The sequence below is a fragment of the Rissa tridactyla genome, chromosome 4, assembly GCF_028500815.1.
Source record: "Rissa tridactyla isolate bRisTri1 chromosome 4, bRisTri1.patW.cur.20221130, whole genome shotgun sequence".
Taxonomy (NCBI): domain Eukaryota; kingdom Metazoa; phylum Chordata; class Aves; order Charadriiformes; family Laridae; genus Rissa; species Rissa tridactyla.
This window is the reverse complement of record NC_071469.1, coordinates 64,006,628-64,025,295: the sequence shown is the minus strand read 5'-3', so window position 1 is coordinate 64,025,295 and position 18,668 is coordinate 64,006,628. Positions and strand designations below refer to the sequence as shown.

At 43.7% G+C, this 18,668-nt stretch overlaps 1 protein-coding gene across 1 annotated transcript in view; it reads left to right on the top strand.

The window, feature by feature from the left end:
• MTHFD1 (methylenetetrahydrofolate dehydrogenase, cyclohydrolase and formyltetrahydrofolate synthetase 1) overlaps nt 1–18,668 on the top strand; it is a 47,387-nt gene that overhangs the window by 5,128 nt on the left and 23,591 nt on the right. The window contains exons 2-12 of the mRNA XM_054199382.1: nt 3,813–3,897; nt 6,095–6,154; nt 6,872–6,925; nt 7,290–7,426; nt 7,547–7,647; nt 7,980–8,116; nt 9,509–9,620; nt 15,139–15,266; nt 15,917–16,014; nt 16,725–16,898; nt 17,411–17,547. Coding sequence (XP_054055357.1) covers nt 3,813–3,897; nt 6,095–6,154; nt 6,872–6,925; nt 7,290–7,426; nt 7,547–7,647; nt 7,980–8,116; nt 9,509–9,620; nt 15,139–15,266; nt 15,917–16,014; nt 16,725–16,898; nt 17,411–17,547 — 1,223 coding nt within the window. The remainder of the gene's footprint in view (nt 1–3,812; nt 3,898–6,094; nt 6,155–6,871; nt 6,926–7,289; nt 7,427–7,546; nt 7,648–7,979; nt 8,117–9,508; nt 9,621–15,138; nt 15,267–15,916; nt 16,015–16,724; nt 16,899–17,410; nt 17,548–18,668) is intronic.

Here is an 18,668-nt window from a genome sequence, read left to right as displayed (position 1 = left end):
CAACAGAAAGTAAGCAGTGGCAGGGCTGCAGGCTCTAAGGAGGAATGGCTATAGGGACAACAGCTCTGACCAAGCTGGTGCAAGACCGGCAGAGGACCATCAGCCTTAATACAGCCATTTCTGGCAGGATGTAGCAAGAGCATTTCTGATGCATGTGTCTGAAAACCTTTGGGGAATCTGTGATCCAGGCAGTAAGGCCAAACCCTCTTCTTTGGGGGGCAGGTCTCTTCTAGAGCGTCACTGTCTCTGAGGAGATACTTGCCAGGTTGTATGTTCGGCATTATTCACATGGACCCTGGACCCTCTTACTCACGGAAGGGACAGAAGAAACACAGCCTGGTGTCATCTTCAGTATGGTGATGTGTATGCTTGCCACCCAAACCATTGCGTGTACATAATCCCATAGCAAGATGTGTGTGTGTGTGGGTGTCTGCCTGAGGAAGCACGGACATGGGAGCTGTGCTTCTCTTGCCATTTACAGTAGAGCTGGAGGAGTGTGGTTTGTCCTTCGCTGTTCTGGAAAATTCACTTAATGAATTGAAATTCAGCTCACTGTTGCAGTCTAGAGAAAGAAAAGCTAATAAGTTCTTTAATCTTTGGAGATGCCTTTGGCTCTGTATGCTTAGAGACATGTGCTGTCCTTAACCTGTGTGGACCCTGGACCCTTGTTTGAAGTGTGAGTTTGTTTGTGGAAGAGCGTGTGGGCACAGGAGGGGTCTTAGCGTCAGAGGGAAGGCTTTTGGAGAAGCAGCTATGTACAACTGCAAATTTATGTTTGAAGACTTAAAAGCATTTTCATACAGCTAGTAAAAAATGCTGTTCATGTATCAATATGAACTTCTATCTTTGTGAAGACCTGAAGTCCACAATACAATTTTGTAAACTGTATCACTAAATAGCTGCTGGCTTGTAAAGATTATTTTCTAATGTATTTGTAAGTCTGCAGAGTTAAAACAAGGGATTTTTTTTTTTCTTAATTTTCCGCTCAAACCTTTGCACCTATGGCTTTTGTGGTAACTAGAGAACAGTGGTACTTAACACTAGGTGGCAGTCTAACAAGTGATTTCTTGATTCAAGGCTGCTAAGGCAAACCAGCGCTGGCAGCACCACTTTGTGTGCATATTACCTTTCTTTTGTAGCTGAAGGGGAAGTGAGCTAGTGACCAATTCCAGAAAATGACAGAAATATAACGTGTGAACAGTCATGGCTGCTGGAGGTGAAAGCGTGCCACAGCCTTGCCTCTCAGAGGACAGAAGAAAACTAGACCCTCGTGTGGGCTTATTTCTCCTCCACTGAGAAGACTGCATTAAAAGTAAAACCCAGACATGGGTCCCTTTCCTGTTGACTGTCCCTATGAGGGCTTTATTGGGTCATAAATTATGATATATTTCACATTTGTTTGCATTTCTTTTTGTTTGCAGGCCACAAACCAGTGCTGTGCCTTCCTTAGTGGAGCACCAGAGGCTGTTCTCAGAGCTAGCTCCCTCGCAGAGCCTGTCCACAGCACACGCAGTGGGTTTCTGACACTTCTTGAGCTTGCTGCCTTGTTGTTAGTGGCGGCTTGTGAGCTCAGGCCCTGTTTGTCTGCAGCTATAGATTTGGTACTTTCTCTAGAGGCTCACAACTGGAGTGTAGGGAGAGGCAATTGGTGATTTTGCTACCCAGAAGATGAACTTTTGTCACTCCAGCATGAAGAATTGCTAGGACAAGGCTTGCTATGACACTGTTTTTTGAACTTATCAGCCAGTCTTAGTGTCAAGTCTTTTACAGAGGTGATAGCTAAAGGAAGCCTGGGAACTACTATTTCTTAAGTAAGGTTTGAAAACAACCTCTTTTACCAAAGCTTAAGAGACTTTGAACAGCTTGGCCAGACACAAACACCTGTAAATACTCTGAACCCACTCCTCAGGTGCAGCGGAACTCTGACTGTGTGATTCGGGATGCAGCAGAAGAGGTGCATGATTTGAGACAGAGCAGGAGGCTGTGTGATTCCCCCAAGATGGGACTTAGGACAGCCTCAAGGCTGCTTCTGGCTGGACCAGCTGCAACCATCCCCTGGGATCAGTGCTGCTGGGTTGCAGCAGAGCCATGCGTGGCTCCCATTTCCCTTCTTGCCTCTGGCATTTCTGATTTGGAGCTCATAGTTGCTGGGTAGAGTTGGCTTCACTGACTATCTGTCATGCTGGAATTTCCCTATATGGCATGAATCGCAGCTTCCCAGCTGTCATCAGCTACTTACTCTGTCCCCATACCCTTGCTGTTCACATTTTCAATGAGCTGGCACCAACAGCACCTCCTCCAGTCTGGGAAGTCTAGTTCCACTTGAAGTCGCAGACCTTGTGATACTGATTTGAAGGTAGATGAGCACAAAAAGACCATCTGTGTTTTAAACGGTAGGGTGTTTGGAGCAGGGGAGATTCGCAAAGTGTGATGGTAGCACCTTTTCATCTCTTTGATAATAGTGGGTGGGACGTGGGCTGGAGATCATGTGGAGGAGGACAGACCTGTCAAGCCTCTAGTGTCCTTTGAGGTTTACTTATCTGGCTTTTGCCTCTCAGTGAGTATCTCCTACGTTTGCAGTGAAGGGCCACAGCCTCCTTCCAGCGCCTTGAGCCCATCAGTTGGGCACAACTGATTAGCTCTGTCTGAATCCCAACTGCCTTTGTGAAGAGACAGAGCAGTAGTGCTGGCCTCCGCACCCAGGCTTTTGTCAGAATTTCAAATTCAAAAGAGCATATTGGGCCTGGCACCGGGACCTCTTCCCCATTACCTTCCCTGGTGAAGGGTCATGCACGTGGGGCCAAACAGTGGTTGAGAGAGCAGTGCAAGGCTGGGGAGGGTGGTGACAGTGGCTTTTGAGCTGTCTGCGGCTAATTTATCAGTGATGGTACCCATTATCTCTAAAACGTTGCATAGTAAACTGGGTATGAGTTGACATCTGAGCTAGATTAACTAATCAGTGAATCCTCTCATGCTTCCATTTCAAAGTTGTGTTTTAATAATTGTATCCTTAAACTTGTTGAAGAGTTGAAATTTGCTGAAGAGTTGACCTGAGCGGTGTACCAGGGTTTAGCAGATTTTCCTTGCTTGCTTCACCTCTATTCACCTCCCATTCTCCGGCTCCCATGGGAAAATCTTTGCCTTGTTTGGAAGCCCTCAGGCTGGGGGCATCTTCTCACATGTGTGTTGGCAAGCACAGAAGCAGACTGGAGGTAGAAAGGTGGGTGTAGGACTGCTGCCTACTCAGCCTGGGTTAGACCAAGCAGGCAGGACATAGAGACACATAGTATTGACCAACTGTAGAAGAGGTATATCTTTGGGTACCTCCTGTTTGTTTAGCTATTTTCCAGAGTTTTGCTATTGTAGGTTCATTATCCTTTACCAGGACAGCATGTGTGACAGCGTTGACCGGTGCCTGTGGAAGACAGGTAGATTTTGTATGGTCTATGTGGAAAGAGGATTTGCTTTTGAGTAGGGAGTTTGAAATCCCAAGAATTCCCATGCCAAATTTTGTACCTTTTTTCTTTTTTCACTCTTGTATCCTATGAGACTGTGAAGAGGAGGGTGAAGAAGCACAATGTGGACTTTCAAAATAAAAATTAAAAAAATTAAAATAAGTTTGAATGAAACTTCCGAAGTGTCTTAATGATTTATGGACATAAATCTTATTTGGAGATTGCTGGGACTTGTGAACTCAAGGCCTAAGTACATGTTTGCTAGTCTGCCCATCTACTCCTGACTTATCACTGTATAAGAATTCAGTCCCTCGGTTAACTTCTACCTTGTTTGTTTCTTTGTTTTTCCCTCTTCAGACAAGTGAGAGAAAGACTAAAGCAGCAAGTTGCTGAGATGAAAGAGAAATTTCCAGGCTTCAGACCAGGACTTGCAATTTTGCAGGTATTGTTTTCTTTAGTGACAACTGCAGAAAATCTGGGTTGCTTTGCTATGGTAAGTGCACAGCTGATGAGCTCCATCGAAGCTGCCTTGCAATGGTAACATTTTATAAGGAACAGAAGAGCAGAGTTCCCTGTGATGGTAACACGGTTCTGTGATGTCTTTTCTCCAAGTGCTGGGTCCCTGAAACATTTGGGTGGTTTTGGATTGGTTTATTTTTTTTCTTTCATCAGACCCATGCAGTTCTCTAAGCATTATGTTTGTGAAATGGTGAAAGCAGGCTTCTTGCCTATTAAGAGGAAGCAGTGCTTGTAAAGTCTATTCCAAGTCTATGTATTTGTGTGAACTCCAAAGCCTGTCAGCTTTTGGAGATGTGTTTGTTCCAGAAATCTTTGAAATGGAGTGTTTATTAAGGAATTTGGCCTGCTGTTAAGTCAGAACATGGAGAGAGAAAGGGGATTAGGGGAAGAAACCCACAACCAAAACCACCTTTGGCCAAGGAGACTTTGAGTGCAGGGGATGGAACAAAATCCCATTGCTGAATGTTATGTCTGTCAGAAGTGTGAGTAAGTGCTAGTGTCTAGAGGTTTGGGCTATGTTTGGCAGAATTAAGGTGATTTTTTTTTTTTTCTTGCAGCTGTAAAATATGGAAACTCTTTGTGCTTAGATCAGAAGGTGACTAGCAGTAGCAAGTGTCATGTAACAGGAAGGAGCTGTGTGGCCACAAAGAACTGATGGACGGTAAATGGCTGCTTAGAGAAGTAGTTTCTGTCCTTATTCAGTATTTTGGGCTCAGATGTCTTCAGGTGTTCAGAAGAAAGGAGGAGGGTCTTTTATTTAAAATTTAGTAAGTGATGCTTTGATGGAAGTTGCTGAACTGCTGACCTTGTAAACTGTCTTCAAAAATTGATGTCTTGTAGTGTTGCTGGATTTTTTTCTTGGTTGGCCTGTGTTCCATCAGTCCTGGATTGACTCAGAGTCCTTTATGACCTGTTTGCTCTTTGGCTTTCTGACAATTTTGTAAGCTACCAAACAGTCTGGGCTTGGAGTTCCGTCTCCCAATACTGATGTTCTTAGCTGTCCATTTTTCAATTAAGCTAATTTCAATTAAATTATCTGTTTCTGATATATAGCACCCCACGTGATATGTGCTGTTTTCTTAGGAGGTATCTGGTGTCCTCTGAGCTCAAAGAATAACTCAGTTAATCTTTATTTTTTGTCCTGTAGTCAGGAATGTCCTCTTTTGCACAATATATGTGGTCTGTTTGCTGACATCTCCTGATGCCTGCTCTCTTTCCTCTTTTCTGTCCTGTATGAAGCGTACCTTTTCCTAAACCCAGCAGTCTTTAAAGGGGTCTTTAAAGACAGACCCTTTATCAGCTTCTAGGGAAGAGGAACCAGTGTATGCGGGCTGATCAGGTAATGCAGACGCCCCTGCAGCTTGTAATCTGTGGGAGAACCAGGGATAGCTACCAAGTGCCGGGGAATGGCAAGCTTGCTTATCCGCTTTTCCTTATTTGTCCTTCATTTTCTTATGGTTACAAGGAGTGTCACCTTTAACAAAACATACTGGATGTTGCAAACAGTCTTCTGAAATGCAGTTGTACTGTAATCACCCAATGCTGCCAAAAACTTACAGGCATTTGTTCCACTTGCTGCTTTCGCTTTGTGCATCACTTTGTTCTTGTTTTGTTGGTTTTTCTCCGTCAGGAAAATTTTCAAGGTACAGAACAGCCACGGAAGAAATCTCTCCATCAAGGCACACGTATGTGCATAAAGTTAAGATTCCTGGGTGTCAAAGAGGCCCAGCTTTTCTGAAAGCCTTAATCAGATAATTGGATGTTATCAGCACCTGCTGATCATGTTAATTAGCTAGAGATTTAACTTTCTCAGATGAGGTGGCAGGCAGTATTTTTTCCTTTGGAGAGCACTGTGTTTCTAAGGTTTTTCAACAGGTGTAAATAGCGGTCATGCAGGAGATAAGACAACTTGTCTTTAGCTGCCTTTTACTTGAAACAACGCTTCTCTGTTAGCTCCAGATACTTACAGCCTCTAGCAGTGTGTTTTACAGTTATTCAAGAATACCTCTGTCTCCTCGGTGTAGCTCAAAGGAAGCCAAGGAAGCTAAGGGTTAAGCCCATCTCAACCTCTGACTGGGTCTTTGTTGTGGAGTGTGACTCAACTGTCTTTTCATCCTTAGGTTGGAAATCGGGATGATTCGAACCTCTACATTAATATGAAGCTGAAGGCTGCTGCTGAGGTAATGCCCAAGCTCTTAATATTTCTTTCTACCCTCCTATAGTAGGTCAAATCTGAATATGAAAAAAAACAAATGCAAATCAAATAGTTTGTCTAAGCTCTGCCCATATTGAAGAAACCAATGTTGGCCTGGATTCCTTCTTATAAGGAAGTAGTACAGGTGTGTAACCTGACATTTGCCAAGTGGGGTACTCCAGGAACAACGGTGTGGGTTTGTGCCACTTTTTGTGTGAGCATCTCCTAGATTACATCTCTGAAGTGCTGCTGCTCTGTCTTTCCTGACCTGTGGCCATGCACTTGTCTTCCCTGAATGTCTTGCACCTGCAGTTGTCTTGCATCTGTCACTGAGTGCTACATTACATGCTACAGCAGGGCTGGGAACGTAGGTGAGTTCCTGTTTCCCTAGGTGATAGCTGATATCTTCTCTGCTGGCATTTCAAGGCAGTATGCTGTCAAGCCAAGATGACGTTGTTCATGTCAAAAGCTGAATAGGACAGTTGAAGCATGGACCAATCTAAGTAGGCAAAGCACTAATCTTTCTTCTTCTCTGTCATTGATGGTATTTCCAAATAATAGGACCGTAGCCACAGGAACAGGAGATAGACCTGCAAAATGTGACAGAATGTAGCTGTGGCTGGGCTGGACTGGGAGAATAGCTGGATCAATCTTGGATGTCAATTCAGAAATCAGATAATTATTTTGTTGTTCTCATCTGCAGATTGGGATCAGTGCCAATCACATAAAACTGCCAAACACAGCAACAGAAGCTGACGTAAGTAATACAGCCAATAGTGAATAAATACATAATTTTGGGTTTGAGCTTGAGAGATGAACTTACATTGGCCCTCTGATTTTATAAAAAAAGACTGCTTGCACATAGGATATTAACTCATGAAAAGAGAGCTGTAACCTGCTGGAATTTTTTTATTTTTGAAAGAAAACTAAACACTACAATGTAAAATTTAGAAACTTAAACAGGTATTTTTCTAAAAATAAAAATTTGAGTCACATTCTTAAGTGGAAAAACTAAACATATTGTGTGTGTCTGTTAATCCAGATAGGATTGTGCTTTTTCCTTTGCATCAGTCATATTTCTGTTTATCACCCATTAGGGTTTTGGTCTTTACTTGTTGTAGGTCCTCAAGTGCATTGCCTCTTTGAATGGAGACCCTGCTGTTCATGGCTTTATCGTGCAGCTGCCACTTGACTCTGATAAACCCATCAATACAGAAAAAATAACCAATGCTGTTGCACCTGAGAAGGATGTAGATGGGTAAACTGACTTCACCCCTGGAGAGCATGACAGTTACTCCAGAAAGAAACTTTTTTTTTCTTTTGAATGGTGATCATGGGGTTGGGAATCTTACTTGGCCTTTATTCTTTCAAAATACAGCTTAAGTAGCATCAATGCTGGGAAGCTCTCTAGAGGGGACCTTGGAGACTGCTTTATCCCCTGTACGCCAAAAGGATGCATGGAACTTATCAGGCAGACAGGTAAGGAGGTTTTCATCCATTATTCATAAATGCAAGTCTTCAATAAGAGGAGAAATTATGCACTTTGCAAGGCTATACTTCGCATTGAAACTTCTGTTGAGATGCCACGCTTCAACTCTGCCTTTTCAGATAGGAAAAGAGTGAGTTTTAAAATGGTCCTTCCTCCCTCTCAACTCCAATTCCCTATTGCACGCAACCCAGAAGAAAAATAGTATCCTGAAGTACCAGAGCCAGATGTAAACTGACCAAAAGACTCCAGAGCCGTTTGAGTTAGTTTGTACTAAAGTGCACAATGACCTATTTTTACTTTCTCCTAACTTTCTGTGGTGCAGGCATCCAGGTTGCAGGGAAAAGAGCTGTTGTGGTCGGTCGCAGTAAGATCGTCGGTGCTCCTATGCATGACCTGCTGCTCTGGAATCATGCAACAGTAACCACTTGCCATTCAAAGACCTCAACACTGGCTGAGGAGGTAAGGACAGGATAGATGCACAAGGCTGTAGTTGCCTGCTGGAAGCCAGTGCTGCCAGCTGCACATTGCTGCTCTGAGTCATCAGGTCTGGATTGTCTTTCATCTGAAACAGTTTCCCAGTCCTGTTCATTGGACGGTTGTGTAAATACTTCTGCTGGAATAGGATCCTAATTGTTTTTTGCCCTTAATTAGAGGCTTTTAATTATAACAATAAAAATTTTTTGTTTTCTTTGGGCAAGAGCTGAGAATTTAATCATCCTTTCCTAATCTCCAAGTAGGGGCCGGCAAGACAGCATGTATTTTTGTTTTTTCCCGAAAAGGCCAAGTGGTCTTTTGCTCTAATGGCTGGGAAATGCTAGGCCAAATGTTTTCTCCAGGTTATATTTTTCCAGTCTGTTTCTATGACTGGGAGTTGGTACCATTTTCCTCTTTAGGAGTGAGAGTGACAGAAATAGTGTGTTGCTGTGCTGCCACCTACTTGGGTTTTGTAGAGCAATCGACACTGCCAGGCTCTGAGGCAAGTATTAAAGCTGAAAAGAGGGTGGGTGTGTTTGAATATAACTCACAAGGAAGATCAGAAACACTGCAATGCTTCATGCCATTAAGTTGCTGCTCGATAAGACAGTCATTAGGTTGATTAACAATTGAAGTGCTAATTCTTAATGAAATCTTAAAAATAGTTTATTTCCCTTGAAGTTTAAAAGAAAAAATTCCAAGGGATAGCAGCTTCCTAAGCAAACATGAATGAAACAGTGCAAGAACTGACAACACGTTTCAGTCAAGAGTCTCTAGCACCAGCTTTGTGACCAGATCTGTCAAATTTACTGAGCGCTGGTCTGAACAAATATTAGTGCTGAATTACAGTCAGCTTCCCCTAGAATTGCATGTTATACAGTCCTGGAGTTAAAAACCACAGGCAGTGCTGCTATAAGTGAGGTGCCTCTTGAAGTTCTGTGCAAGGGTTGTTCTTGGCTGCCATCCGATGAGTACTGGGTATATTTCTAGCATTGAAAAGAGCAGCTGAATATGCAGGGATATTTGAAGGGAGGAAGATAAGAATATGCAGAAGGCTTTAATTTTATCTAAAAGTAGTCTGTGTGATCCACTTGGGAATCATGGAGGAGTTCAAAGGAGGTTGCGAAGTGTAGACTACCAACAGTTCAGGACAGGAGTGTGAAAATAGGCCGTAATTTCTGGCTGCAGGAATTTATGCTTGACAAGGAACTGCTAGCTACCTTTAACTGCTGACAATGCCCTTCCATCCCTCCCATGGTAATGAGGGAACACACGGTTTCACTGCAATTGAAGCCGATCTAAGTTGCTGCTGAAGCAGCTCTGCGTTTTTCCACTGCTGGTGCGATACAGAGTTGTTTATTTGGCTTTTTTTTGTAGGTTGGTAAAGCTGATATCCTGGTGGTTGCAGCTGGTAAAGCTGAAATGGTAAAAGGTGAATGGATCAAACCTGGTGCAATCGTAATAGACTGTGGAATTAACCATGTGCCAGGTGCGTGGGTAATGTATAAAGAGTGGGGATGTGTGTATTTGTATATAAATGCAGTTGCTAAGTAAGTACATAGATACTGTTTCCTTGGTGTTTCTAGTCAATGCAGATTTCTTTAAGTCTGTCTTAGGTAATGATGGCAACCTCTGAAGATGCCAGAATAAAAAAAGGTTGGTCTGAAGTACTGTCCTAAAGCAGAACACTGGCAGTTTTGTTTCTGCCTTCAATGAGGCTGATGATCAGTAGGGGAAAGAGGAGGCCTAGGAAATATTACAACAAGTATCCATGTAATTTGCCGCAACTCCATAGTGAAGTTTTGCTGCTGTTGTCACTTGTGAGTGTGGAGCTTTGCTGTCATTGCTTTGCAGTTAGATCTGATTAAGCTGTTCTGTTTGAAATACATAAATGGCAAGCAGTCTCTTAAAGTAGCTGTGGATTTGTTGAATCACAACATTAACTTCTTAGGCTTGAATGGCTGTTTTGAAACAAAGCATCTTCTGCAAGAGTATTGGTGACAGGGCCTCTGGCATAGAATAAAGAGCTTGAACATAATGGATTTTAGGGTAGGGTTTCACTTAGCTACTCCTTTCTTATAAAGGAGGAAGAGACAGTCTGGCAATTTCTGTTTTCATCTCATTTTAAATCCAAATTACAGATATTGAATTATATGGAAAATTAGTCACCATCCAACTATCTCTGTGCTACGCCCACGAGGCTTTTAAAAGGTAGTTTTCATAATTAATCAGTCATTTTGTTGCCATTATTTAATGGAATGTAAAGAAATTTCTGTTCAGCAGTCTTGTTCCTCAAAGATGACACTGAGTTGCATTTTAAAACATTAGTCCTCTGTGTAATTAAAATTAAAAAGTCATCTGCTGTTGCTGTTTGTTGCTTCATGTATTTGTGCCAAGCTACGCAAACTTAGGCGATTTGCCAAAACCCGCAGGGTCACTGATGATTTGCATGAAGCAGAATGGCTTGGAGTCTTCCCCACTAACATGTTGCAAATAAAACTACTATTGTGTTTCTAACATATGATGCTGTGACCTTTTTTCAGGCTTGATGTGAACTGCATCTCTGAGGACACATCCCTGTTTCCTTGCCATTAGTCTGCCTCGGGCAGTGCACTGAGATCTGAGCTTCTTGCACACCCATCCTAGTCAGCGTTGCATGGCAATATGATTAGTGGCATTGTGAGACTCAGTAATCGGGGTTTGATAGAGTACCGTGGAGACTGTCAGATTTCAAAATGATGGATGCCACAGACTTGTTTGGTTTTTTTTCTATGTTTTTCTGAAGCTGCTGAGTTTTCCTCCCTCTCTCTTCCTTTCTGATAAGTTGTGAAAAAGTTTTCAGATTAATCTTTTGGGAAATCAGTGCCAGAATTGTGGCAATTGCAGTGCTACAGAAAGAACGGCAACTAGTTTGCCAGCTTCTCCGGCAACATCACTGTATAGATAGAACATTGCTGCTAGCTGTGATGATGCTTTGAATGTGGCAGGGGGACAAATAGCACAGATGCCAAACATCTTACCATAGCTGTAAGTGCATGGTGGGTGCCTCCTAGGTGTAGATGTGAGTTGCAACTGGAGGACACGGCAATCTCTGGATATGCCTATACTTTGCACGTTGGGGTGCCCTGTACAGGCAAATCCCAATATGATTTGACATATCAGTACATTAACTTCATGCAGACTCGCCAAGTTGGAGTTAAGTTATAGCTATGTAGCATCATGTAAATGCAGCTGTTGTGCAGCTTTTGAATGGTGAGTGGCCTGTATACTGCCAAAGCTGCCAGTTTGGAGGCTAGAGTGGGCAGTTCAGGCACATCTGGCTTTGTGCTCATGTGTACTACAGCTGCGCAGAATTTCTTCCAGGTCTCCAGGTAAAGAGAGAGGATCTTCTGAAACCTCTATTAAAGCAGACAAGTGTGTCTTATTCCCTTTCCAAACTGGATTGTATTTGTCTTTCTCTTCCCCACTGCTGCAGTTGGAGGGCTAGTCCAGCAAATATTCTGAATGTCTTATTCCAGGCCTGTAGAAATTGTTCTACTACAGGAAGGGAGAGCAGTGCAGGCAGAGGATATTCCCAGAGATGGCATAGTCTCTGGAGTGTTCCTGCGTGTGTCCTGATGGAGGAAGATGGGAGTCCTCTGCTATGGGATTTTGCAGCCCTAGCTAACAGGGAGCCTTGAACAGTGGGTTATGAGAGCAGCAAAGGAGGATCAGCCTATGTGGATCTTGGTGCCGTACTCTTCAAACACCAGAGGAGCTAGAAAGATATAGAAAGCCTTGACTTGGTGCTCTGTTTATATCTTCATGTACTGGGGGTCAAGCTAGCATCACAGAGCTATAAGATCAATTGGGTTTGATCCCTCATGAAACACCTTTCCAAATGATATCCAGAAAAAGACCAGACCGCAAGCAGGCGGTCTCCTGTTTATAGATAAGGGTCATGTATGGTCTTGTGTGCTTGCAGTCATAGATCGACCAGAAATGTGTTACGGTTTGGATGTGCACTGGCACAAGTTTGCTTGGAAGCCATATGGATAATCCCAGTGGTTGCCTGTGAATTAGCTCCAGCCCAGAAGCTTCTCTCATGCAACTGTCTCTGGAGACAGATGGAGGTCATCATGTCCAACTGGAAACCAATGACGAGACATTCCTCAGGGGTCGGTACTGGGTGGTGCGGTCGACACACTGGAGGGAAGGGATGCCATCCAGAGGGACCTTGACAGGCTGGAGAGGTGGGCCTGTGCGAACCTCATGAAGTTCAACCAGGCCAAGTGCAAGGTCCTGCACCTGGGTCACAGCAATCCCAAGCACAAATACAGGTTGAGCAGAGAATGGCTTGAGAGCAGCCCTGAGGAGAAGGACTTGGGGATGTTGGTGGACGAAGCTTAACATGAGCCTGAAATGTGCACTCATAGCCCAGAAAGCCAACCGTATCCTGGGCTGCATTAAAAGCAGTGTGGCCAGCAGGTCAAGGGAGGTGATTCTGCCCCTCTGCTCCACTCTGGTGAGACCCCACATGGAGTGCTGTGTCCAGCTTTGGAGCCTTCGGCACAGGAAGGACATGGACCTGTTGGAACAGGTCCAGAGGAGGGCCACAAAGATGGTTGGAGGGCTGGAGCACCTCTCCTATGAGGACAGGCTAAAAGAGTGAGTTGTGGTTGTTCATCCTGGAGAAGAGAAGGCTCTGGGGAGACCTTATAGTAGCCTTCCAGTACCTAAAAGGGGCCTACAGGAAGGAAAGATTGGGAGGGACTCTTTATCAGGCACTGTATTGATTGGAGAGAGGTAGTGGTTTTAAACTGGAAGAGGGTAGATGTGGATTAGATATTAGGAAGAAATTCTTTACTGTGAAGGTGGTGAGACAATGGAACAAGTTGCCTGGAGAAGCTGTGGATGCCCCATCCCTGGAGGTATTCACGGCCAGGCTGGATGCGGCTTTGGGCAACCTGGTCTAGTGGGAGGTGTCCCTGCCCATGTCAGGGGGGTTGGAACAAGATGATCTTTTAGGTCCCTTCCAACCCAAACCATTCTGTGATTCTATGATCATACCTGTTCGTGTGTATAGGCATGGCCTTCAATTCTTTGATCTCAAAGTCCTTGGATGCTCTCTCTCATGTGTTCCAGTAGGCTAGAGAACCTACTGGATCAAAGAAGACGCAGGCACTGGGAATGGTTGTAGTGTCACTAGAACTCTCTGTAACTAGTTCGTTTTTTTTAAGAGTGGGATGATGAATATTGAGAAGGTGAAATTACGGGGAGAGGCAGAAAGCGTTGTATGTGAGCTTTCCTTCCAAAGAATATTTTAAAGGTATTGAATAGCTCCTAGGTTGTGCTCAGCAGTGCTTGGCGTGAGGTGCGGATGCAGAGGCAGGGACTGGGGGTTTGTTTGGCTTGTGCTCATCACTGTGTCTGTGTAACAGATTACGCTGTTTGTGTTTGGAGTGCCTAATTCATCGCTTGTTTTCTTCATTCTTGGGCCTGGAGACTTCCTGGCCAGGGTGGGTGGTAAGCCTGCTCGGCATCCTTGGAAGAAAATATGATTGTTATTTGCCTTTTGCAACCCTAATTAAACTGGTCTCTTGTCTGGAAGGCCAGACTGGTTTGCAGTTCAGGCAGGAAAGCTGACAGAGGCTGTAAAAGCACTGTTTAACAGCTGTGATGTTGTTCAAGCTTTGAACTTTAGGGGAAAGAAATGTTGCTTAAAACACAAACACAGCAAAACATCCAAGCTGCTAATTCTTTGTAACAATGCAGCTAAAAATTAGTGTTGGCAGGAGCTCCTTTTTTTTCCTCTTTGTTTTTACCGTAATCAGCTGTTCGGGAGTTTGGTTTCTCTTCCACTGCTCCCCCTTGCCAAATGTATGTTAAAGTTATCAGTTGTGTTCTGTTCAAACATATACTTACTGTATCCAATATAATATTTCAATGTAACAACATTAAAATCCATCTTCAGGGGTTTCATACTGCTTGAAAGTTCCCTGGAATCCTCACATCTGAAATGAGGATCTGCCACTCCAGGAGGAACTTTAGTTTGCTTTTTTTGGTTCTGTCTATAATCAGCGAGTTCCTTAGATGACTGTGCTAGTTTACTAATGCATTTTGTCTTTTTCTCTCTCTTTATGGGTAAGATTAAAGGTCACCACTGAAAAAAAAGTGTTATATCTGCTTCTGAATTGTCAGGTCATGTCATGTAGCAGGATATAGCAATTTTTTTTTGCCAAGAGAAAGGAGATTATTCTTCAGGGGCTCTTTTAAGCCACCTGTGAGGTTTGTTTTAACAAGAGTCTGATCTTTGTAAACTGCAGTATTTACTGGTCCATCATTAGAATGGCAATGAATAATTGAAAAGATTAGCATTTTCTGTCTTCAGTTTCTGTAAAGGCAAGTGATTTTATTCATTAGTAAGGCCTAAATTTACTCCAAAATGGAACACAGCAAATGTAAACCTGGAGTTTTGGAATAAGTCAACCATGTTTCTTCTCTCACTTCTTTTAGACCCTTGGTTTATATCTCCTTCAAATGGGAAACTGTACTAATCCTTCAGAGCAATACAGCAGGAACTGTGAGAGGATGGTTCAGGCGATAATGTCTATTGTGTGTCCTATTTGTGTTTTATTATTGCACAGACGTAAGACTTGGTCTGTATTTTGGTCCCTCTGCATTTGTTTTGGAGTCATCTTCATTCAGGCTGCCCTGTGGACCACTTGCCACTGAGAAAATACTTGCATCCTCAAGGAAAGTGAGATCTATCTGGCTGAGGACAAATGGCACTTAATGGGAAGATACATTGCATGAGCTGTTGGCACTCTCTGAGTGAAGTGTGAAGAAAACAGCTTCATCTTGTGATTTTTGTTTTAACTTTTTATCTTTCTTTACAGCTTCCTGGGTAGTCAGCTTCTGTTTTGTGTCCTCCAACAGAGGAAAAGACTTCAGCTTCAGTCAGTGCTGCCTTCTCTGCTGTTTTGGTGAAATGTGATGTGTAACTTTCTTTTTCCTTAAATCCCCAGACAGCACAAAGGCCAGTGGGAAAAGAGTTGTAGGAGATGTGGCATACAATACAGCAAAGGAAAAAGCTTCCTACATCACCCCAGTTCCTGGTGGCGTTGGGCCTATGACTGTGGCCATGTTAATGCAGGTACGTGAGCAGACTGTGACTGCTGATCATCTCCTCTACGTTTGCCTCTGGGGTGTGTTGCTGCTGACCATCAGCACACTACCAAAGCAACTGGTACTTCCTTATTGCTCTTACAGAGGTCGAGTTAGGATTTCCAACTTCTAGTCCAGACAACTTGGATTCAGTTAACAGAAGAAGAAGATGGACCTTAAGGAAATGTTGGGACAGAGGGTTATTTTGGGGGGTTGTTTGGTTTTGGTTTTTTGAGTGTGGTCTCTCAAAACAGTGAGAAATGGGCTTGTCTTGCAATGCTCTGGCTGTAATTCTAAAACTATCCATAGGGTGATTGGATAAAAAGCAGGATAGTAACAGTATAAGCCAGCTTTCTCTGTTTCCTGATTTGCATAAGGAACCCTGCTGGCACAGAACAAGCAAAAAAAAAGCCAGTACATTGGAAGATAGATAGATAGATATGGTGAGGATTTTTTTTTCTTTTTAAGAAAACTACAAGCAGAATCTCATTCTGGATTGTTAGCAAATGCTTTAATGAAAGCACTTTGTGTTAATCCCAAACTGAGACAGATGGGAGGGGAAAAGCTTTGAGTCTCTTTATTAACCAGCATGGTTCGTGCAGTGGTGGTTGCTGTAATGCATTCTCATGCTCATTTTAGAGCACAGTGGAGAGTGCGCAGCGTTTTCTGGAGAAGTTCCAGCCTGGAAAATGGAACATCCAATATACCCAGCTTACCCTAAAGACGCCTGTTCCAAGGTAATGCTTTCAAATGAAGCTACTGTCAATATTCATGCAGTATAGTATTCACTTCTGTTCCCAAGCTTTGCGTAATACGGGGCATACATGTATGTAGACTGTGGTTAGCATTGAAGTTTGGAGAGAAGTAGAGAGAAAGCACTCTGAGGCCTTCCTAAGGGAGCAGAGCTAACCCGCAGTGGTGCTGTGACATATGTTGAAGTGTAGGCTTGGGTCATCCTGATAACATTAAGGTATAAACATGGACTTCCACAGACTCTCTAGGCCAGCTAGATAGTTGCTGGTTCAGCAAATAGCAAGACACTTGTATTTTGGAAAATTTTCAGTCTGACATGGCAAAAACCTAGCATCTTGAAATAGCAGTTGTTGATGTCAAGTCCCCAAGGAGCAGTTGAAAAATACACAAAATATCACAAAGGAGCATAACATGTTGCCTACAAAAAGGCATTTTTGGGTTGGAGGCTGGGGGTGTTGGTTGGGGGTTTTCTGTTGATTTATTTCTGTGTTGGTTTGTTTGTTTGTTTTTTCAAAAAGTAAACTCTGAGGATGTGTCTATTCTATGGTCAGTGTTGGTAGGATTGATTCGTTTAACTAGGATAGGTTAAAATATTTAAAACATAGATTGGCTGTTTGTAGCTGATGCCATCCAGAAGTGGGGGATTTGTGAAAAGTCTTTGACTTATAAATTGACTTTGCTCTCTTTCTTTAAGTGATATTGAAATATCGCAGTCTTGTATGCCCAAGCCCATTGATCAAGTTGCAAAAGAGGTTGGCCTGCTCCCTGATGAGGTGGAGCTCTACGGTCAAACTAAAGCCAAGGTTCATCTGTCAGCTCTGAAACGGCTGAAGAACCAGCCAGATGGCAAATACGTTGTTGTTACTGGGTAGGTACTTCCTTAACTGAGGCATCAGTTGCATGGTGTCCAGGTGAAAAGAATTTTTATTAGCTTGGCTTGTTGCTGTATTGCCTTTTGGTAAGGTGTCTGTATGGGGTCCTCTCGGTTTTAGTAAACCACACTGTGAAAATCTAGCGGTTTGGGAAATAGATTTCTCTGTTGTGGCAAATAGTAGGAATGTACTTTAACATTTCTCTCTTGGGATGAATTGTTTTGCTCTGCACATCAGGGTTATGAAGGGCTTGTATTGTGGTCAAAGTTCTCCTAGTCTGGTAGCCTGCCTTCAACAGTAACTAGCAAGTTGTTTCAGAAGAAAGTCTTCGGCAGTTATGTGATAATTTGCCAATCTCGTTCCAGTTTCAAACTGGTGAAGATTAGCCGAAGTCTGAGCCAATCCAGAATTTGAGTTGGCGTTAACTGCCATGACTGTTTTATTCTGGTGTTTTGAGTCTCACCCACTACAAGTGTTTCATTGTGTCTGTCCTGCCTTTTCACTGCAGGATAACTCCTACTCCCCTGGGAGAGGGGAAGAGCACCACTACTGTTGGTCTTGTTCAAGCCTTAGGAGCACACCTTCACCAGAATGTCTTTGCCTGTGTTCGGCAGCCTTCTCAGGGGCCAACCTTTGGTATAAAAGGTATGAGCTGCTCTGTTGCTTGCAGTTGGACTAACGGGGAAAGATGGCATTCAGAGATTTTATTCTGCTGCATTATAGTTTTACATAATTCCCAGTTACAGTTGCATTTCTTACAAGAATAAAAAACCTTGGGTAAGTTCTTCAGTGTTGTCTTCAAGTGCTGTGGTGGGATTTAAACCAGGCTGCTCAACCATTAAGCAAACACATGCAATACGACTGTGGGCTATAGAGACCTGTATTTGCATGATTTGTGGCTCGCTAGTGAAGGCCCTCAACCTATTGCTCCGAGATGTGCTGGGTACGCTGCAGCACACTCGAAGTCTTACGGGGATGAGCTAGGGGCTCCTGAGGAGATGGAAACTGGTGAGTCACAGATAAAACGCCCCAGAGGAAGACCACCTGAAGAGCAGCATGAAGGAAAAGCAAATGCTCCAGCCAGTGAGACAGCTTCATTGGGCACCCAGCTGAAATGCCTTTACGCAAATGCACGCAGCATGGGAAATAAGCAAGAAGAATCAGAGATGTGCGCACGCCTCCAGCGCTACGATCTCATTGGCATCACAGAGACATGGTGGGATGGCTTTTATGATTGGAGCGTTGGAATGGATGGATACCGACTCTTCAGGAAGGACAGGCTGGGAAGGCGAGGAGAGTGTGTTGCCCTCTATGTCAATGAACAGCTGGAATCCATGGAGCTCCACCTGGGCATGGATGAACACCCAATGGAGATCTTATGGGTTAAGATTAAAGGGAATGCAGGGTCAGGGGACATTACGGTAGGGGTCTGCTACAGGCCACCTGACCAGCACGACAGAGCGGATGAGGCCTTCCATAGACAGATAGTAGCAGCATCGTGTTCGTAGATCCTGGTCATCGTGGTCGTCATGGGGTCATGATGGTCATGATGACCCTGGTCATCATGGAGGACTTCAACCACCCCGATATCTGTTGGAAGGACAACACAGCGGGGCACAAGAAATCCAGGAAGTTCGTGGAATGTGTCAATGACAACTTTCTTCTTCAAATGGTAGAGGAGCCAACGAGGAGAGGAACTATGCTGGACCTAATCAGCTACCGAGATGATTAGGGGACTCGAACACCTCTCTTACGAAGAAAGGCTG